General features: G+C 43.9%; 1 protein-coding gene across 2 annotated transcripts in view; it reads right to left on the bottom strand.

Moving 5' to 3' along the window:
- Window positions 1-23,293, bottom strand: part of LOC147701928 (myosin-1-like) — a 253,534-nt gene that overhangs the window by 152,279 nt on the left and 77,962 nt on the right. For both annotated transcript variants that reach the window (XM_086930553.1, XM_086930554.1), the window contains 3 exons: window positions 9,621-9,741; window positions 9,430-9,522; window positions 9,285-9,348 (listed from right to left, as the gene is read on the bottom strand). In XM_086930553.1, coding sequence (XP_086786679.1) covers window positions 9,285-9,348; window positions 9,430-9,522; window positions 9,621-9,741 — 278 coding nt within the window. The remainder of the gene's footprint in view (window positions 1-9,284; window positions 9,349-9,429; window positions 9,523-9,620; window positions 9,742-23,293) is intronic.

Here is a 23,293-nt window from a genome sequence, read left to right as displayed (position 1 = left end):
GCCAGCCAAACTCAATACAGTCTACATTTGATTACATCATTAAACAGACTTTTGAGCTATGGGGATTCGCTGAAATACAGTGGATACTTTGCAAACTTATTGATGAATACAAAAGAGTTCCACAGCATGTGAATAATAAACCAAAACGTGTTGGCTGGGCTGTCGTAGCGAATTTATATGTATTTCTTCCATAAAACAACAACAGAAGAGAAGATTTTGTCCTGATTGTTATTCCAAAATAGGATACAGAAAGCAAATGTGCGAGACATTTATTTACAAATGGACAATTCTAATATGGGAATGTAACTTCAGGTGCACATCCCCTGCATCAATTTGAGTTATGGTTGTTGTGGTCATTTGGGCAACATGACGCATGGTTGTTAAAGCACCCCTTGGTTGTTAAAGTTCCCAAAATGTAAGTATTTTTTATTTCTGCATATGCAAATGTTATTAGCACTGTTGTCCATTAGGGATGTTCCCCTTCTTGGTTTTTGTATTTTGTACTGTATACTTTGTCAACAATAGCAAGTCCTGATGAGTCTCAAAGCATAATGGAGTTTGTATAGTTTGAAACCTCCATTTGCAAGTGTCAAAGCCTGCAGAACTCAAATACAATCTGCCTCATCTTTTGATACATCAAGAACTGACTGAGAGAGATTATTTACTTGGGGTAGGAAAACCCTTCTCGGCCTCTTGCCTCACGTCCTATACTCCGAGCTTTTTCATCCTCTTTACCTCTGGCTAAGCAAATCCTACTTGATGGCACCATTGTTAAACTTCATTTGACACAATTCCCTACTGAACACATCTCTGCTCCTAAAACTTTGCACATAATACTACAAGGACATTCCATCACTTGAGTGACATGGCTAGATGTGCAGTTTTGGCCTGTGAACATTTCTTTTCCAACTTGGATCTGTTTCACCATATCAACTTATTTTTCACTGGGTGTTCCTGCCTGTGGAAATGACCATCTTTTGTGTGGTGTTCATACAGAATTGTGCCTTTACTAACCTATTTTTGCTGAACCTGATTTTATTGGCTTTAGGACTCTGCACACTTTACTCTTGCTAACCAGTAGTAAAGTGCTTGTGCTCTCCCTTACAAATGTGGTAATCATGATATACACCTATTTTGCCCATTTAATTTACTTACAATTCCCTAGTAAATTTGTACCACATGCAGCACATGCTTTGGGGTGGTGGGGACGGGTGGGTGGGGGAATTTCGGCAGACATTAACGAGGAAAAAATAATTCTTTATTTAATTTTCCTTCATGGTCGTCTGTCAAATCCCTCTCTAACCAGGCCACACCGTACTTACCTGCATGGGCCACTGCTGACCACATGTGCCCAGGTACTGGAAATTAGTTGCTACAAGTGGACTGCAGCACTCATTTTGCCAACCACTGAAGTAGGACAATACAACTTGTCTTAGGCTTGCCCCTGCAGCCTAAAGTGCAGTTTTGAACCTGCCATTTCCACCTGTCAAAATAAACCATTTTCCAGGCCTAAACCTTCCTTTTTAATATTTATAAGTCACCCCTATTGTAGGTCCTAACAGCAGGTGCATGGTATCTAAAAGGTAGGACACGTATAATTCATGTTTTACATATCCAGGCAATGAAACCCCCCCAAAGCCATTTTTGTGCTGCAGCAAGGCTAGTTCTCCTGTAGACTAATACTGGTTTTCCTTATTACATTTAATAAGTGATAGATTCAGCAGCTAATAAAGTACTTCTTCCACTCATTTTAATTGTAATTTAAAATCTTATTTAATAGCAACGTTGGATATTTTAAAATTACTATTTTGAAAATTCTACTTTTAGAAAGTTTGCATTTTCAGCCTAAACCAAATGCACCTCTCTGCCAGTGACCCGGGTCACATGACTGTTAATGGTTCTCCTGTGGTGTGATGCGTGTTCCTGCAAGACATGGGGCAAAATTGCAATGGTTGTGGGGAAATAATGTTCCTCTCCTGAGCAGAATTGCCTGGGGTATTGTACCCAGTCCCTTCCTAAGCTTTAAAAGGTAGTCTGAGATTGGTGCCCAGCCCCTCCCTGACTTCAGAAGATGCTTTCCTTGTCACTTGCAAATGAAGCTCACACCTGGGCCTGCCTGCCCTTTGTTTAACTAGCCAGACTGAAGCCAGACCAAGGTGAAAGGGAGGAACTGACCATAACCAGTTTAAGGTTAGCCAAAGGGGTTATGACTCACCCACCGGCTAGCACTGGGCCTAAAAGTGACAACTCTAGGACCTCTCATCAGAACACTACTGGACCTGTGAAGACTCGGAAGAAGGAGTGACCCGCTCTCTGAAGCCTTGACCTGCTTACTTTAAACCCAGGATCCCAGAAGTGACTCCAAGGGTCAATTGACTGACCTCCTATTTAAGCTAAAGGGACACAAGAAGCTTCCAGAGGCCTTTCCAGGCAACTGCCCAGCAGCCCAGCACCAACTAGACGTGCTTGGCCCCTGCTGCTAACTTTGATGGAATGAGTCCAGATCCCATAAAAGATGCCCCAAAGGTCCTGTTGTAAGTCGACTCCTCCAACCTTAAAACTGCAAGATCTGAATTTCTGATTAAAAACAGAGGCTCAGAGTTCCTTGCATTGAACTGAATTGGCTCTGTTCTCCCTGTAAATGGACTTTACCAAGGCCAACATGGATGCTATATCCGACTGCCGACAAGGCATTCCCAGATAAATACCCCAAACTTCACGTGCACCAAGCTCTTTGCCTCAACATTAACTACTCCTTGTTTCCCACAAATGCATAGTTCCTATCGTTGACCAGCTCTTCGCACTGACAATGACCGCTCCATGGTGCCACTGCTCATGTGAACTTCTGACCAAGGCTTAGAATTTCAGCAATACACCGTCAACACGCCCATATCCAGATCCAGTCTGCAGGCTGACCACCAGTGAACTCATCAAGAGCTTCTCGTGTGAAACACAACTAAGTTAGAAGGTAAATCTGTTGTTATTTCACCCTAAACCTGTATGTGGGGCTGCTGCATATGGCTGAGGTGACGTTGCTTTACCACTTAAACAGGTAAACAGAACAAATGCACAGTTTATGTTATATTATGTTATGTTAGTATGAATTTGTAGAGCGCGCGTTCACCCCAGGTTTTCTTGGCGCTGTGTACAGCTGGGGAACCCGTCCTGGCTTTCCCTGTGAGATGGTCCTTATTGGGCATACCCAAGGTGCAGCCAGGCATCCCCAGCAGCGAGGGGGCTGTTGTGGAGATTAAGCAAGCTATTGCCCAGAGTTGCAGCTTGGGACCCATGGTTAGAGAGGCACCGAGGCGAGACACCGCGGCTGACATTGGTTCCGTACCCTGCCGCGTCGGGAATTGAACCCTGGTCCCGGGCCGACCTCTGCTTCTGGGTCTTCCGCCTCTAACCGGTGAGCCACACTTCTCCACTTCTTTATAAGGTGTGCAAAAAATTTCGATCCTTGTGAAACCTCTTATTTGTATATCAATTGGAACAGGTAATGCTGTCAAACTTGCTGTAAGTTACTGGGAGAAAATGTGTGTTTTGTGTTACATTCTGATACACGTAGGGTTTGTTGCAGAAAACACCTCATTTTCCAAAGGCAATCCTTAACTATCAGGTAATTACATCAATCTGTGAAAACGTCACCCTTTCTATCAATATTTGCTAAATTCGGTAATATCTTACCCATTGATGGCGTACTTTGAATGAGGGGTAAAGTGTTGGTCAATGGATCTACTGGTCACAGCTTCCAGCAGACTCGCGGACCTCAGAAAATCACTCAATATATTTCCCCCCCTGCATTCTGAATACAGCAGAGTGGGTTTAAAATTTGATTTGTAGTGTTGTGAGATATACTGGAGGGTGGAATAATGAGATTCCAAGAGAGAGAGGTAGACATTGGGACTTATGTACAAGCCCATTACGCCACCCGTACATCACTTTTCCCATGTTAAAAATTACACAAAAGTGGCGCAATGGGCTTGTAAATAGCCCCATTAGCTTTTAATTTAAGCGCAATTGGTCCACTATTCTTTTTACATCTCCAGCACCTGAAGCAAAAATGCTTTGAGCTCCGTCTGTACTTTTACTGATTTGCCAACGTTTTTTCCATGATATTTTAAGCAGTCCCTGTTTGAAATGAATATTGTACTACTTCAAGATAAAGGGGCATATTTACAAGGGCTGGCACATCTCTACAAATCAGCAGGGATGAGTCAGAATAGATGCGACACGCATTTCTCTCCTTGCACTGCCACGGATGCGTCGCATTTACAATGCGAAGCACCGTGGCGCAAGGATAGGCAGATTTGTGTTGCATCTTGTGGAGTAAGGGCGGAGCATTGCTGGGGCTGTGTCGCAAGCGCAACACAACTCTAGCAATGCCCAGGTGCCACCCATACTTAACGTGCTGCGTCACTCCTTACGCCTGCTAGGGGTTTGACGCAGCTGTGTCATAAAAATGACTCAGTGAAATCATGTAGATTTCACTGCGGCATTTTACGAGGCTTTCCTGCGACTGAACGTTCACCCTGCAACAGAACGCCCATATGAAACCTGATGCGGTTTTATAACATGATGCATCTGCCTAGATGCGGCACGTTGTAAATAAGTCGCAACGTGGGGCATGGTTTATGCCACCGCTGCGTCACAGAAGTGATACAACGGCGGCTCATATGTGTTGCAAGGGCCTTGAAAATCTGCCCCAAAGTGTGTTATGCTAGACGCTGAATTCAATTTTCGACAAGTAATACCATATTCGTAAGTCCATATTGTTTTAAAAGAATTTGTAACACAAATTCCTGTGCTTAATTTGCAAAAAACATAAGTGCCAGGGTCCTCATCAGGAGGCCCCTACAGCTTGCTGTACCCATTGCCTCTCCCAGCACTTCCAATGCAACTACTAACCATCTCACTCCCACAAGAGTGACAGTTCAGACTATGCGGAACTCGGACAAGACGGAGGTCCTCATCCTCGGATCCACCCCTTCGGCCTGGGAAAACCCCTGGTGGCCGACCACACTGGGAACTGCTCCAACACCCACCGACCACGCACGCAACCTAGGGTCATCCTCGACTCCACCCTCTCCATGACTAAACAGGTCAACGCTGTCTCCTCCTCCTGCTAAAACACCCTCCGCATGCTCCACAGGATCTACAAGTGGATCCCTACTGAAATGAGAAGAACAGTCACCCAGGCCCACGTCAGCAGCAGATTGGACTACGGAAATGCCCTCTACGCAAGTGCCTCGGCCAAACGCCTGAGAAGGCTCCAACGCATCCAGAACGCCTTTGCAAGCCTGATCCTCGACATCCCTCGCCGCAGCCACATCACACCCGACCTGAGAGACCTGCACTGGCTCCTGGTCAATAAGAGGATAACCTTCAAGCTCCTCACCCACGCACACAAGGCAATCCACAACACCGGTCCAACGTACCTCAACAGACGACTCAGCTTCTACACCCCCATCCGCCAGCTCCTCTCCGCCAACCTCGCCACAGTCCCCCTCTTCTGAAGAGCGACCTCCGGTGGCAGATCGTTCTCCCACCTCACCACCAAGACCTGGAACAACCTCCCCATCCACCTACGGCAAACCAAAGACCTGCTGACCTTCAGAAAACTCCTCAAGACCTGGCTTTTCGAGCAGTAGCAGCATTCCCCACCCCAGCGTCTTGAGACCTTCACGGGTGAGTAGTGCGCTTTACAAATGATATGATTGATTGATCAAGTCATTGCTACATCCCTAAAGATATAAGAATGGCGTTGGCAGCATGCATATTAGCCACTTTTAATTTATAATGAGTTAATAAAGACCTGTTGTTGTGCTCGTCTCTAAATTAAGCAGACAGCACCATCATGTGGCAGACTTTCATAAGTGTCAGCTTTAACAACTAAGTGCCTGTGCAGAGCACCAGCAACCACTGGCTCATGTATAAGCACTGGAAAATCCTAATATTTTTGAGGTCTGCAAATATATAGTCATTAGATTTTTAAATTCTAGGGTTAAAACTATTTTCCTCCCACAGTTTTAGAAGTTTCTGAGTAAATTGTCGTTTCAATCTTACATTATTCAATATTAAAATTGATTTTGTAGGCCACATTAAACTAATAACAAGAAATAGCAAAATGGTAGATCTCTGCTCTAATAGATCAATCCTTTGGCTATGCCAACGCTTTTTTGTTGGCAACAAACAAATGCATGTGTCTTGACGATGTAAACAAATGCTTCTTTTTGCATATACATGCATTTCTGCAATTTAGCAATTCATTTTCTTTCAAAGAAAACCCATTCCCAGATGGACACCAATGCATATATGCATGCTTCACGACACATGAGCACACTTTTAAAGCCTGGGCAAGTGTATATTGAGCTGAATAAGCACATGTAGGTGACCTGTGTGTGCGGAAGCATAGCGGCACATGGTAGTTATTTTTATTTTACCATTCTAATATGGCAGATTGCCAATTTAGACTGGTAAATTAAAATTAAAATTAAATAAAAAGTTTAAGACAACACAAGTGCAATAAAAGAAAGTGAGCAGCCCAGTAGCACTTGGCGGGAAGCAGGATAGGGTGCATCAGGGACCGGGGTAGAGGAGTAGAAAGAGAGAGAGCGCAGGAACGAGGGGCTTGCACAGGAACAGCAAAATTAAATAATTAAAATGTGATTCTGGATTGGAAGTGGAGGTGGTGGTGTTGCGTGTTTATCTAGGTTCCTGATCGATACTGCGACCTTATGCCCCTATTCGGCTATAAATCCATTTATTCCCTATATTGGCATAACCGTTCAAGTGCGATTTTCTGAAAAGTCATCTCTGGCCTCACACGAACAGAGCCACATTCCAGCATAGTTCCCTCTGCCACTTCCTTTGCGACCAATTAGTGCAATGACAGAGCAGTAGTCACTATCTGATATTCCTAGATAACACTCCGAGTTCTTCAACAAGATAAAAACTCAGCAAACCTGGAAATCCCCGCTTGCTATGTTTTGATTAGTAATAGAACTCTAATGAGCAACTGATAACTATCACTTCCTAGTGACATCTTTAATTGACGTTTTATGTCCAGCAAACTTGCGTCAAACCCGGCACCTGTCAGGTATAAATATTACCAACGTTGCCTTAAGCAATAGAGAGCTACTGTTGCTGATGCCAGCTGCCTGGAAGACCCCGTGTTGGTAAATCTAGCACTCTGTCGCTGCAGCCTGCTATCCTGTGGTGGTGAAGCTGCTGATACCATTATCGCCGCTAAAGCGCGAACTATGGTGCAGTACGCTTAAGGAGTTGAACAGCCGTCCCTCTGCGAAGACATCCAGCAGATTCCAGCTGCCCGCGGACGCTGTCCCCCCTCCTTCCTCGACGCGCTGAAGAGAAGCCGCTGCCTTTCTCGTGCAGAGAAATCCAGTCCCGGCGCTTCCGGTTTACCCTCGCGGGTGACTGGGATATCGAGAGAGACCCCTGAAGGAGATACCAATCCTCCATCATTCTATTCAGAGGTATGGTGTTGACTAAACCCTTAGACGAGAATTCTTGAAACAAACCTTGGCAAAACCAACTTAAGTTAAGCTACTTACTTACTCCCCTTTTCACGTGTTAGGCTTAGGTCAGGCACACTGGGGTAGGCTTAGTCAGAAGCACCAGTTGAGTATGTTAGCCTAATGTATATATGACTGTATATATGTTTTATTACTTTTAACCATTGTATGGCTAAGAAACCATATCAATGCTTTTACAGTTCTATTTCGCAATACTTATCTTACTGTACGTACTTTTTATAATAACAATTATTGCAATTGTGGCAATACATTTCTCTTGTACGAGAAGAAAGACTGTTCAATAAATGTTAACCCTTTATTGACAAACGCCCGTCTCTCTATTCTCTACATCTCGTGAAAGTAAACTGCACTAGACTGACTGAGTGAAATACATGTCTATTGTTTCACACGACCCTAGAGATTGACTCTTGATCTGAGGAGCAAAGTTGTCATGTTGCACGGTTGTTGGAAAACTGAATCCCTTCTTGTCTGTGCCAGGGAAGCTGATCACTTCCTATGCAGAGAAGAAAGTTTCCAGTGACCTCTGAGCTAGTTGGTAACACAACCCAATTAAGTTTAGCATAGTCAGTGGAGGCCTGGAATATCCGCAGTTCCACGTCGATACTACTGTTTATGTTATTCCAATGCGCAGGGCCTAGTGGGAAACTAGGAACTACACTACAGTGGAAGAGCAGAAAAGGAAAGAGAGCTTGTTTGCATGGGGCACAAGATTAAGCAGGGGAGGGACGTAGGCAAAAACACACACACACACACACTTCCATGGAGTGCTGAATGCAAAAATAAAAAGGGATCCACAAGTCAGCATTGGTAAGTAGGACTCATAAGGTCAGAACACTGGACTGACATGCTCTTTAGTGAGACAAATTGAATACAGAGGCAAGCCATTGAAACAAGAACAGACATCTGAGATAGACAACAAAGCCATTAAATCACTAGTAAGGGGCTGACCCAATGCCTACTCTAAGGATATGTTATGTATTAGAAACAGTAGATCTGCCAATGCTAAAGCTGTCTGTAGCTTAGATGTAAAAAGGGCACTCAACATAGGGGCCTTCACACCCCTAGGGCCTCATTTATGAGGCTGTGCGTCACTTTTACACCGCCGGTGCATCACTTTTTGTGACACACCAGTGGCGTAAAAAATGCGCCTTTTTACGCCATATTTACAAAGTGACGCATCTAGGTAAATGCGTCACCTTGTAAACCCCTGCGCCACATTATACCTGCGCCAGGTATAATGTATGCAAGGGGGGCGTATTGACGCTAGGAAGGGCCGTAGAAGTGAAGCACGTCACTTTTAGGACGCCGTTGCGTCAAAATCTTGAGCCTGCCTCACAGCAGGCGTAAGACTGACGCAGGCCCTTTCACATGGGGCTTGCCCCATGTGAAAGGACGCATTGCTGGAGTTGCGTTACTTTTGTGACACACTCCAGCAATGCGTCACTTTTGCGCTTACAGATACGTCAGAAATACTGACGTATCTGTAACTCCTTGCGACATGATGCGTCATACATTAAATATGATGCATCAGGAATGTCGCAAGGAGTGCGCACTGAGAAGTGACGCATCGCTGCTTTCACGCAGCGATGCGTCATTTCTCATAAATGAGGCCCCTAATGTGGAAGTATGTCTTGGCAAGTAACAATGCGTGTTCTGCATTGCCATACTGCTGTACAAAGAGGCTATTTACAAAAAAGATAACAATTCAACTATAATGAACATACTTACAGGTTTCAATATCAGCCGAAGCCAGCTTCCCCGTGGTGCCAAAATGAATTCTGATAAATTTCCCCTATTTAAACAAAAGAAATGTCACCCATCAAATGTCAGCAATGTGTGATTTAAGGTTTGAGATTCCAGAATGTTGACTTACAAAGCGCGATGAGTTGTCATTTCGGACCGTCTTGGCATTGCCGAAGGCTTCTAGCAGTGGATTGGCCTGGATGATCTGGTCCTCTAGGGTACCCTATGGTGAGTGAAAATAATTATTTAGGCGACATAGCAGGGCTTAGATATTTCTTTAGCATGTAAACACTTTTACTATGTGTTACACACATCTCTAACCTTCATTTTACTTCCTGAAGATCCCTCCTTGATTTTGCCCATATCCCCAGCGGCAGCGATGGTTGCAAAGTATTGGATGACACGTTTTGTATTCACAGTCTTTCCAGCACCAGATTCTCCCCTTTAGGTGAAACACATAAAGATACAGAATAACTGTCTAAACATAATGAGTTGCAGCCAGCATTAATAAAAGCACAATTTCTGTGCATGCTGTTCAAAGAGGGCATGCTTTAGATAATCACAATTAAGCCATGTTTTCTCTTTCGCTACATCAAAGCCATTGACATCTTGTAGAACATGAAATAGTATATAAAACGCAGCTGAACATCATTACATCAGACACACGGTATAACCATTTATAAATCAGTTTGCATTTTGGTGCCTTGCTACACTTGCATTCCTGTAGGTAAAAGTATAGCAATGATCAGTATTATAAACATTTATTTTTGAATGGTTGCCATATCCAAAGAGAGGGACAAATCTTTTTGAATGTGAAGAAAGTGAGACTTACACACATAAATAGCCTCATTTCTCCTTAATTTCTAATTCAGAAATATTTGTTTTGTACCAATAAATGGACTTTTGTGTTTGGACTTCTCTGATCTGAGGTGAGTAGTAGACAAGGCGTTGGAGTTACTGGCCATGAACGCTCTTTAAGTTTGTGAAAACCTCAACCCCATGATTCCCAGTTGTTAGAAATAGTTTTTCCGGTTGACTAAGGTATGCACCCAAGCCAGGTAGAACACATCACTCTAAACAGGGTAAGCCAGATACACACCAAAGATAACCTGTGCTCACCCTCTTGTAGCTAGGCACAGCACAGGCAGGCTTATTTGCAGAGGCAATGTGTAAAGTATTTGTGCAGTCCACACACACAGAAATATAATGAATATACCACAAAAGCAACTCCATACAAGGTTATAAACATAGCCTTCTATATTAGGCATAACACAAGACCAAAAGAACTTGAAGTACTGTGCAAGTAATGCAGGATTTTAGAGACATTACATAGATTGCAGTAATATCACCATGATATACCTTGTTTGGTAGAACACAAGGTCAGAATGAAAAGTACCTATACACCATAGACCAAGTGTTCTAATTCACCCTTGGTCGAGTCCCCACTGTAGGTCAAACTTGACTAGGAGGAAACATCTCTCCTCCCAGTCTTGTGGCCAAAACCCTCTGTGGAAACAAGTCTAAGGTAAGTCTTATCCACCCGTTTCACGCAGGTCAGCTTTGTGTCGACGCAGGTCAACTGACCTAAATTTCCAGCCAGAAATGCCTAATACTGCAGCATATCCACAACCCTCTGTGGCCTCAATAGATGCAATAGGGCTGCCTGCAAAGAAGCCCGGGACAGCTTATTCCCACGGGACCCACAACCCACAGTGTCCCACATGGGAATGGGCCCAACCTGAGAGATTCCACCGGCCGGTGGTCTCCCTCGTATGCTGCTGTGGGGGATGATGCCTGCAGGCGGGCCTTGGGTGGGGCTGTGCTGATGGATCTTGTGTGCCTTGTACATCCCTAGTTGCTGGCCAAAGCGATGAGAAGGCCCGTGCTCACATAGTTGGGGATTTCCCTAGTCATGTGGCATCGGAAAAGGCTATCGGGTAGTCAAGGTGTCCTTAATTCACAGAGCGCACTGAACTCAACTGGCACTCGGGCAGTGCTGTAGTTTAGGAACAGGAAGTTCTTGGTTCCCGCAGGTTGGAGCAATGATCTTTTCAGCAAGGTCCTCCACAGCAGTGTCGGGGAAGCATGTAATGGGGTCTTTGATGGCCCTAAGTCCTAGAAAGGGGGGCAAGCCAACAACCCCATGGAGAACACTTGAGCCGCAAAAGCAGATAGCAAGTGGCAGGCCAGCACATCCAGGCAATTTGCAGAGTGGCAGTCCCTCCTGTAGCCAAGCACTTAGCAGGCAGCAGGCCAATGGAAGCGAAAAACCCACTTTCTAAAAGTAACATTTCTAAAATAGTAATTTGAAATACAGCTTCATTAGTAACTAGGACTTATCACTATCATCCTAAACATACCAAACATGTCAACGCCACTCTTTTCTAATCAGCAATTTCCACTCAAGGCCATAGGCTACCTAGGGCCTACCTTAGGGGTGACCTATGCGTAATAAAAGGGGAGTTTAAAGCTTGGCAAATAGTTTAAAATGCCATGTTGAAGTGGCAGTAAACTGCCACACAGGCCCTGCCTGAAAGGCTACTTCTGTGGGTGGCATTATCAGTTCTGCCGGCCCACTAGTAGCATTTAATTTACAGGCTCTGGGTATATGGTATACCACTTTACAAGGGCCTTACGAGTAAATTAAATATGCCAAATAGGTGTAAACCAATCATACCATGTTTAGGGGAGGGAGCACATTCACTTTAGCTCTGGTTAACAGCCAACAAAAATGGGGTTAGAAAAACACAGAGGAGAAAGGCAACCGATGTGGGGTAACCCTGTAAAAAGGGGCATTTCCAAAGTCAGTGTTCACGAACTTTAAGGGATTTGAGATTTACCCATGTTAAGGGCAGATGTTAAATCCTTTTTCAATGTGAGAACAGGAATGTAGCCTCAACTGAACGGTTAAGCATCCATGGTAAGGAATTTACGTAAGGAAAACAAAATCCCATAGAGAAACAAATAGAAATGTCGCCAGATAAATTTACAATGGCTCTGTCAATTTATGAAAACACATGCATGCATATTTTTGCATAAGCTAAAGAATTAAGAAAAGTAGAAGTGAAAGAAAGAAAAGGGTGGAATACAGATCTCTGGCAAGAATCAGTAATCTCAGACATCCTGAAGCTGAGTGGAAGCAGCATGCCTGATTGGGCTTCACTAAACCAAATCATTCACTATTTGCAAATATAGCAATGTAGTAAAACTAGTGCCTTACTGGCTACATAATGATTATATGTAAAAATGAGCTGGTTATACTTATGAAAATCTGCTTTATTACTTTTTGTGGCTCTTTTTTTTAGGTCGAGCATTCAAGACCTCTTGTAATTACTTTTGTATATACTTATATATTTTAGTATACTTATATGTGTATGTACTTTGTGGGCTCTGGAGATCAGCCCTAGGACTTGTCTGCTTCCAATTAGGGACTTTTTTTTCTGTTCAACTGCAAAAGGGACTTTCTTTTTTCTATTTTTCTGGCAACAGCCTCTATTTAACTTTCTTGATAGAAAACGACCAGCACAAGTCAGTAAAATACCAGAATCACTTTAGAATTCTCTAGATTCAAGTCCATAGAAATTGTTTTCCACAAGCACCTGTAGACAATAATATTAGTTTCAAATCTTGTATTTTCAGTGATATGACCACAGAAGGCCCTGATTTTATATTAAAAACAAAGCTTTGGACTATACCATTTCCAGCTGAAAGGCAACATTTCTCTCCATGAGTTCCCATACCTAGCATGTCATGCAGTTTGGTGCTTACTTTCCGTCCATGTTAAAGAACAGTAGATGTTTCAGCACCAAGGCTAATGTGCTGCATAGATAAGTACATATAAGGTCCCAAAGACCAGGCCGATTGTCTTGCAAATGCTTGTTTACCGCTGCAGTGGTTCGAGGCCCCCAAAACGAGTCGAGTTCACTGTATTACACCGTAATTGTTTCTGAGCTGCGAGGCCAGAGCTCACTTTTTGATATGTCTGTCGACAGCTGGAGTGAGGAACTCACAGCAGGTTATTTGATGTGCAGATGGCAGCTGAGCCAGGAAGACTGTTTTCTGGCACTCTGTTATCTGCTCACAAGTAGCTCTTTAACAGGCATCACCCAGTGTAAATTATATATGACAATGCATAGTGAGGCCAAAGCCTTATAATTCATTTAGGTACCTTTTGATCTCTGGTATTTCACAATGTTACACTTCATTTTTAAAGGTATACTAAGCTGTTTCCAATTGCCAAGTGGTGCAAGGACCAGAGTCATGTCTTGCGAACATGTTGCTGGGACTGGAATTCTTATCTAAAATCTGTTTTATCCTAGATTTATCCCTTCCTAAACCTGTAGGAATATTTTTAGTATCCAACTAATGAAATTACCCCTTGAGTTGCCTGGTTGAGTTGAGCTAATTGCTATGATCACTAGCCTCGAAGTTTAAAGGCCACATTGAACTACAGGCCAATTCAAGGGGACATTAGATTTTCCTACTGGAAAAGGTCCAGAGTCCTCATAGTGAAGCTACCATTTCCAGGAAGTGAAGGTTGTTGTGCCATGAAGGGTGGACACAGTATTCTAAGGCCTGGGGCTGAGGGTAGGTGCAGTATTTGGACCAATTGTGGTTAGTCCCCTTAGGTTCAGGTCCAAAGGGTTTTTAGCTGCTATCCTTTGAAGGCTACAGGTGGTCCCCATCAAAAATGGTCCAGTGACAACCAAAGCATCTGAATTATGATCCGGCATTCATGTACAGCCTTTCTGTGTCTCCATTGGGTAATCTGGATCTGTGGACATCCTCCACTACAGCACGTCTGTACACTTTTGAGTTTGAACTCATGAAGGAGGGCTACACTAAAGCAGTCACTAGCATAATCACATTTTTTGCTAATAATTGATCACAGGGAAGCTCCATAGAGGTCTTCGATGCAATCGTGTGCTCCACAAAATCAGAGACTTCTTGGTTGGGGATGCTGTCGTTCTGGTCTGGCAGAGAAGGCCAAAGGAGATGCTGATTTGGGAGGGATAACATGAGGGTTTAGTTGGAATGTGGTGTTTTTAGCTATCACCTTGATATGCAGATCAAGATGGAGTAGCTTGTCGAGCTTTGCTCCTAGCTTCTTAAGACCGAGGCCCATGTACATGCTTAGCGGCTAGGCAGACGGTTCCCCGAGCTGCTCCCGGGCCTGTAAGCGACTCTGCTCTAATTTGAAAGTTTTACTGTTGTCTCATTTTTTTGAAACACTGCTTTTATTGCATAATTGCATTTACTTGATTATTCCTCCCGCTTCCCGGTCCACCGCGGCTCAGGTTTGTGTGGAGGAAGCGGGTGGAGGTCCAGGAGGTGGAGTTCGGGGGTGGGACTTCTGGCTGGAAGCCTTATCTGCCACATGTCAGCGCGAATGCGTAGCGGGCGCGCCGCGCCGAAGGCGCACCTAAGGCAAGCCCGTCTGCCCCTGTCCGCGCCTGAACGGGACCAGGGGCCAGGACCCCTGCCCCACATCACCCAGACATAGTAACCCACTCCAGTATCCTACTATTAAAGCTAAGGAAGGCTTGTCCCAAGACAAACTGCCATTCGATGGCCCCTCTCAGTGAGGATTTTCATTGCCCCCACTGTACCTTTTGGCTTCCTCCTCACATGCAGAGTAGCCTAGAGTCCAAGCACCCCTTAACTTTAAAAATGTTTCTCCTAAATTGCCAGTCTCTAGCTAAACACTCCACTGAGCTGAAACTTCTTATTGAAGATGAAAACCCAGACATAATGTTCTTAACGGAGACCTGGCTCCTCAAGGAGTCAGAACCTGATTTGGTACAGACTTTCCATCTGGATGCAACATTCAGCGGAAAGACCGCAAGGGAAAGAATGGAGGAGGCCTGGCAATACTGTATAAAGAATTTTTTAAATGCCGGGTGGAACCCAACATTGTCGCAGACTGTGAAAGCATGTTTTTTAACATCGCACTATCTGCAGTACAGTCCTTCCCAGGAGTACTTATTTACCACCCCCCCGGCATGGATGTGGGCTTTTCTCCTAATCTATTGTGGAGGTGGCAGCCTCACTTGTAGGTACTACCCCAAATACTACAGTGTTAGGGGACTTTAATCTTCACTTTGATAATCCTGACATGGCGGACCCAGCAGAATTGACTAAAGACCTATTAGTAGTTCAACTTCTGCAAAGGGTCCCATGCCCCACTCACAAATTAGGCCACACGTTGGATCCAATCTTTATCAATAATAACGATCTAACGATGGGTGACCCTATACCTCTGCCTTGGACCGAGCACCACTTGCTGGCCTTCTTCATCAATCTCTCGCACCCTCTTCCAGTTGTTATACCCTCCATCAAGAGTTACACCCTCGGCTAAACTTGTAGAAGATACCTTGACCACAGCCCTAGTAAGTTTAGAACCGGAACTTAACCCCGACCTCACGGTAGCGGCAGATAATTTTTCTACCTGGATCAAGTCACCACTAGACATGGTCATCCCACTTAAAGCATGCAATAAAGTAAGGTAGAAATCTTCGCCCTGGTACTCCCCCGCACTTTGAACATATAAATAGGAGTGTAAAAGACTTGAGAGATCATGGCGGAAGGACTACACTGCTATCAGCAAACAGAAATATAGAGAAGCCATAAAACACTACCCAAATGAATTAAAAAAAGCTCAGGCAGTATGAGGAACGCATCAACTTAGCTGCCAATACCCCCAGAGAAATGTTTCGTATTGCAAAAGATCTGCTAGAACTTCCTAAATCAGAAGCCCGTCTTGGTACCTCAAGTGAGCAATGTGAGGAATTGGCCCATTTTAACTCAGCACTTTAAAAAAAATCTATTCAGCCTTTACTATATCACCTTGCCCCAGTGAAATTCTTGTAAGCAACACACTCCGGCCTGACACCAACCATATACTCAGAGTACTCCCCCCGCTCACTTTAATCAGGCTCTCAGAAATTCTCCAGTAGATAAAATCTGGATCACCCCTGGATACAGCTAGAAAAGTGATTCTCCCTCACATGCTCGAAATAATGAACCAATCCTTGGTTAGTGGACTGGTTCCAGCACCTTTGAAGAATTCCATGGTAAGGCACTAATAAAAAAAACTAATTTGGATCAGGATGACTTGGGGAACTACCACCCAATATCTCTGCTTCCAGTGATCATTAAAGCCTTAGGAAAGCATGTTAATCTAAGCATCTCTGAATTTCTGGAAACGAATGGTCTCCTGCAAGCCACACAAATAGGCTTCCGACCGCCACACTGCTCGAAAACTGCAATGCTGGTGGTGGTGGAGGAATCCAAATGTATCCTCGATCAAGGGGGTTCAGTGGCTATCATCCTCTTAGACTTCAGTTCCGCATTTGATACGGTGAACCTTGACATATTAGGGGAGAGACTCAGGAGGAGAGGTGTCTCAGGGGAGGCTCTCAATTGGATTCAGTCATACCTGGAGAATAGAACCTTCCATGTTTTATCAGGAGAAGCCACCTCTAAAGCCTTGGGACTCGGCTGTGGAGTCCCCCAGGGATCATCTCTGAGTCCCACATTATTTAATGTGTATATGCAGCCATTGGCGGACATCATCTTGCCTTACGGGATAAAAATCATCACCTACGCAGATGATACCTAACTGGTAATCTCCCTTAATGGCCCACACAACCACTCATGTGAACTGGAAACATGTCTGGAAGAAGTGGCTTCATGGATGGAACACTCCTTAAGCTAAATGGGGCAAAGACCGAACTCATGCTGCTGGGCAACACCTCCGGCCTGGACCTTGAACATATCTGGCCAAATTGCCTGGGTCCAGCCCCTTCTCCGAAAACTAACATAAAAAGCCTGGGTGCCCGACTGGACAGCAGTCTTAAATTTGAAGATCAAGCTGTAAGAGTAACTGGAGCTTGCTTTGGTACTATGAGACTGCTGCGCAAGATCTTCCCCCTCCTGCTAATAAGTTCCAGGAGAACCCCGAGTCAGGCCCTGGTTCTGGCTCGCCTGGACCATGGGAACTCCCTATACCTTGGGGCTCCCGCCGCAATGCTAAGGAAACTCCAAGTGGCCCAGAACTGTGCGACCGGATTATTGCAGGAGGTACCAAAACATCAATCAACCAAACCAGCCCTGTGAAAGCTACACTCACTACCTATCGCCAATGAAGTCAAATTTAAAGCCTTATGCATAGCCCATAGGACTTTTTGGAGTAGTGGACCAGCTATTAACAGAACGCTGATCACCTCTTATTTCCCTTGGAAATGCCTCCGCTCTATCCATCTCCACCTAGCAGTAACCCCAAAAATTAATAGGGCAAGAAGTAGAGGTTGATCATTTGTCTACAATGTGGCCAGACTGTGGAATACAATGCCCCCCTCCCTTCGAGCTGAATCCCATCTGCTTTCCTTCTGAAGACTTCTTAAGACCTGGCTCTTCCAGCAACCGGGTGCATAGCTTACTGGAAACCCTGCCTGGACGCAAGCGTTGGGACGCCTTCGGGTAGCCACCCACTATATAAAAGTTAATAATAATAATAATAATAATAACACCAGTTCTGTACACCAACAAATGAGGAGGAAAAGGTCTTATGGCTGTTGCAGCCTTAAATTTTAAAGTAAAATCTTCAGCATATTGTGGAAAAGAGATATCATATTTTGTCAGCACATTGCTTAGTTATTCAACATAAAGCATGACAAAGAGTGGGGTGAGAAAGGACCACTGAGGAACTGTGTACTTTGGCAGGGGTAGAATAGGAGTTTCATATTTTGATGATTTGTGCTCTGTCAGAGAGAGAAAATCTGAACCATTTTAGCAATGTTCCTTCAATAACAACTTTGTTTTTAAGATTTGAAGGCGGGTATCGTCATCACCAGTATAAGAAGCTGCTGATAAGTGGAGGAGAACTGGCAATCAAGTATGTCCTTCTTCAAAGAGAGAGAGAGCATCATCCACAATTCTCAGGATATATATCTCAGTACAGTGGACTGCACAAAACCTGACTGGAGTCGCCTAGGTGTGGCGTGGCTCACTGGTTAGAGGTGGCAGACCTGGAAGCAGAGGACGGCCTGGGACCAGGGTTCAATTCCCGACGCAGGAGGGTTGTGAACCAGGGTCAGCGGACTCGATAATTCTCGCCTCGGTGACTACTCTAACCAGGGATCACACTCAGCAACTCTGGGCATTAGCTTGCCTCATCTCCACAATGGCCTCCCACAAACGCCAGGGATGCCTGGTTTCACCTTGGAGATACCCAGGAGGGAACATCTCACAAGGAAAGCCAGGACGGGTTCCCCAGCGATCTATAGCGCCAGGATGCCTCGGGGTATCAGTGCGCTTTACAAGACACACACATTTACATTTAGGAGAAGGTTGTTATTGCTGTATTCTTCTGGCTGTTTGGCCACACATATTTCATTAATATTTTAGAAAAAAGGGAGGTCTTTAACGTGTCTCTATTTTTCCTTCTGTATTTCAGTTCCCAAGCAGTCGATGACCATGTCCTATGTTTTTGGGTGATCTTGAAGAGACCACTGGTTTAGGGATGAGTTGATCATTTAGTGCCAGAGAGAGCAGAAGACATCAGAGTGTTCTTTGGCTAGGATAGTTACATTAAACTCAAGCTAAGTATAAAGATACCACCCATAACCATAAACTACAGAACAAATTCGAAAAACAGTAAGAGAAGCTGGAAAAAAGTTCGATTGTTTAATTTAAAGTTAATTAAAGTATCATTGTCGTTATTTACAGATACAAGTTTCACACTTACTCTGTCAGGCACAGAGAAAATGCAGCACAAGCTCATAACATTAAGTACACATCCACTGTAGTCTGCATCCACAGTTTCCCTTAGATTCCCAAAGATACGTCATCTGCAGGAATATATGTCTTCCATTGCAGAAAGTTTGAGAAAAGTAGCACACAGTACATCCTACTGATCTTAGCAGCAAGTGAAGGAGTTGGCTGATCCAAGCATGATAGTCAAACTCAGTCTAAAAGAGACAGTGGCACTGGCATTTATTTTTGCTTCAGGAATCAGAAAAACCTTAGTGAACCAAAAATGTTGGAATTTAAGCCTGGCACTCCATGGGAAACAGGTGTTCCTGTAGGTGCCATTTATAACACTAAAGTCCACCATTTGTAAGCTGTCCTAACACATGCTTGGAAAATAAAGCAGTTAACCCTATTAGTCTTAAACGCAATTTTGTCTGATTCTAAAATTACAGAAGTCTCTGAATCTGGCAAGAGCACATCGTCCTTTGTCCTCTTTCCTTTGTCACTTTGAAGGCAGGACACTTCTTGAGAGTAAAGGTCTGCATGCTGAGCAGGAACCAGCAAGGCCCCTTAAACCCAACAGTGACAAATGGCTCCTTATTTTCATCATCAAGGCCAGTGGTTGCTCCTGGGTCAACCTAGGCCTAAAGTTGCTAAATCAAGCTCACGTTCACGAATTTGACACAAATTACATGTTTCCTAGTTTCACAAAGTGATCTGCTAGCACCAAGGAGAAGAATGTTCTTTTTTTTAAAAAGGTTATCTGGCACAGGCATGTAGACAATCTTGTATGCTCTTCTCCTGGCCTGGCAAGTTCAGCACAGTGGAAATTACTTGTGCTTTGCCCATCTGGCCTAACCTCGAAATGATAAGGCTAGAGAAGAGTTTTGAAAGCTTTTTCAATGTCGAGTGAGGTTACTGCAGAGTCTGACATGGGTCCATCTCTGGAGCCTTTGTCTACACATGAAATAGTCACCTGAAGCTGATAAATGTTTTACACTGTGGTATGAAACCTCTTTGGGGGTGATAAGCAATTTATTATAATAATGACAGCAGCCTATTTGCTATGATTTAGCGTTATAGTTTGTATTCTGTATTTAGAAGTGACAAAGAGTAGCATGGCTGTATATTCAAGAGGTCTCTCCCCTCTTTTGGTAGTACCACAATCATCACTTTTCTAAGCGACTGTGATAGAATATCTTTATTGTTCCCCTCTTGATACTTGGACAGCAGCCAGGGGCTAGCTGTGGTTTGTATGTAGCATAAAATTCCTTAGGTAGCCCGAACTTTTCAGGTGTCTTACCCTTAGTCAATTTGATCTATACTTATTTTCATTTTGTTTAACATCATGGGTTCCCCTAATGTGTTTTTTTTGTTTCAAGGGTATACATACGCAGAGTGGGAATTGACTCCAGATTCCCTCGAATACAGTTTGTTTCCCATTTCCTGGAGGGCAGTGTACAAGGTGCTGTATTATTCACCAAAGGTTATGTTTATTTGGGCTGCAGAGCTAACTAAAATCTTTATTTGGGTAATCTGGAGTTTTTGGCTGCCACCAGCAAGACCGGTTGCCAGCCTACTTTGCTTCCGTATGCATGTTGTGTGGATACATATTCTATATAATCTACACACCTGAGGTGCCCCAACAATACAGCTCAGCTGTCTTTGTTTCGTTAAGGACCTGAGCTGCCTATGGGTCAATTTTGTCTAGTGGTGTGTTGCATTGCAAGACTCTCCCTATTCGATGTCTATTGAATACCATATGTGTTTTTACCCATATCACCCTAATTGGCAGTTCAAATGCAGTATTGTGTGACATGCAGTTATTTCCATTATCCTGTTGACTCTAAAATATCTCAAAATCACGATTCTGACACAAGGATCAGCCCAGGCAAAGCACCACATTCATTTGTTCATGTCTCGAAGAAATAAGGTTTATCCAAGACATGAAGCACCCCCTTTAAGAAAGGAGGCAAATTAGGCCAAGGCCTTGTCTCGGTCCTGTGAAACACCCGCTGTGATGTGCAGTTAAAAATACACAACCATAGGGTCGAAAAGGCGACGGCAAGGTCATATGTCCTGCGTCAGTTATCTTAAAATAGACAATGAGGATAGAAGGATATTATGAACTTTGGAATCTGAACATTTTTAACCATATGTTTTCATTGTTTCATGCATTTTGTATATGTACACCGGGATTTGTACATCTTCATCATGTATATGTTGATTTTTTATATGTAATGTATCTGTTATGGGCAGTATATTGTTCAACAAAGAAAATTGATTGATTGGAAGTAACGATGGTTATTTGACAATAAATATACTAAAACTAGAAATGTTCCTTTGTGTTGTGTGTGATTTTTATGTTTACACATTTTTACAAAACAATTTAGCACACTAGTGGCTGCATTCAGTGCAAACCAGTGGCTTCATTCGATGTCAGGGGACGAAAATTGCAATCTTAATTATTAAGGCATGCACCAGCTTTTAAAGGGATCATTTTGCGATGCTTTTGTACCAGTGTTGATTGTTCAACAATTTTCCACAAGTCTTGATTAAGAATTGTGGTACCCGCCAGAACGCTCTGTACCTTATTAGCTTTTAGAAAGTTGGCATTGTCCTGCCTTATCCATTTAGGGCTTGTAGCCTGCCTCTGGGTCACATGACTGGAAATAGCTCACATTTAGACTTTGCGATTCATCCTAGACCATCCCACAAAACAAGAGTGCTAAGCTGTGCCTGGATTGGCCATCTCTCGTAGGAAAGGAGGGCGAAGCAGGGCACAGACTCCCATATACTATATTGGGCTGTTCTTGCCTCCACGTAAAGGGCTGCATATCCCCTGTAGTTGGTCCGGAGCTAGGGCAGGCAAGGCAGGGTGCCTGTGGACTTCAAAGGGAAATATTAAGAAGCTTCCCCCACTTCAAAGACAGAAATGGGATTAAATATTGGACATGAGACACCAACTCTGCAGTGCACTTCTGGACCTGTGGATACTCTGCAGGAAGAAGGACTGCTCTGCTGCTGAAAAACTGCCACTCTGCTAGACTGCTGCACTGACGGACTGCTGACCTGCTGTTTGCTGCCTTCTTACCTGGGTGAGAAGGACTGGACTTGCATCTGTTGAACCCAGGACCCCCAAGTGACTCCTAGGGCCAATTGACTGGCCTCCTGACTAGTACCTCAGAGCCAGAAGGCTCCAACAACCTTGAGTCCAGCACCTGGACTCTGTGAGTACTACTCTGCCAAGTGGTGCCACCTCAGTCCTCGACCATTGGAAGTGGGCCTGAAGGTGCTCTGTCAGCATGTCTGTGGATCCAGCAGAACCAACTCATCTCTCGTATTATGTGGTGCAATCCCAAACTGAACCAATACATTTCCTCTGCTCAAGGGTTTTCCCAGTGTAAGGACTCCACATCGACCCTGCAGTCCGTATCAGAACTGCTGCTGTGCGAAGTTTCACTGACGCAGTCCATTGCATCACAAATCTTTTATTAACAACAGCCTTGATGACAGTGCAGGCGCTGATATTACAGTCCCATAGATCTTCAGAAATGATGCATCGCCTCGACTGCATGACGCATCCTCGATGCCGGACTTTGCATCACAAGTCCTCATCGACAGTAAACTCGATGATGATTTAAGACCTTGCATTGCATTTCTGCAGTTCCTCAGAGCCAATGTATTTCTTCGGTTGTGCAGCGCATCCTTGGCATGGGACCTTGCAACGTTCCTCAACCAGGAGTTAAAGTACTCTTGTTCAGCAGGACTAGGTGGGTTCCTGTAGCTGGCTCACACTCCATCGCGGTTGGCCTGAACTTGTGACATTGTCCTGGTCCAGCACAACCAGATATCCACATTTGGTGCTTTTTTATTTTTGCCGCTATTTTTACTGAAATCTTTAGGATGCATATCTCCAGTTTGACTGATTGGATTTTTGTCATTTGTGTCTTACTTTATTTATTTAAGCAAAACTTCCCCTTTAAATATTGATAAATGATCCCCAATAAAGGCCTTGCCACCCACATGATAGGGTTTATGTTATTTAAAAGTAGGACATGTAGAAATGTAATGTTTACTTGTCCTTGCAATGACTAGCTCCAAAAGCAATTTTTCACTGTGGCAAGGTCCCGCTGTCCTGTCTTTAAAACCAGAGTGCATATGAAAATCTTAATACTGTATCTCAGAAATGGGACGAGGTAAAAACATATTTAAACAAATATGTTTGATAGATATTAAAA

Source organism: Lissotriton vulgaris, chromosome 7 (assembly GCF_964263255.1).
Source record: "Lissotriton vulgaris chromosome 7, aLisVul1.2, whole genome shotgun sequence".
NCBI lineage: Eukaryota > Metazoa > Chordata > Amphibia > Caudata > Salamandridae > Lissotriton > Lissotriton vulgaris.
Note: the sequence above shows the minus strand (reverse complement) of the source record. Positions and strands in the feature narration are given on the sequence as shown.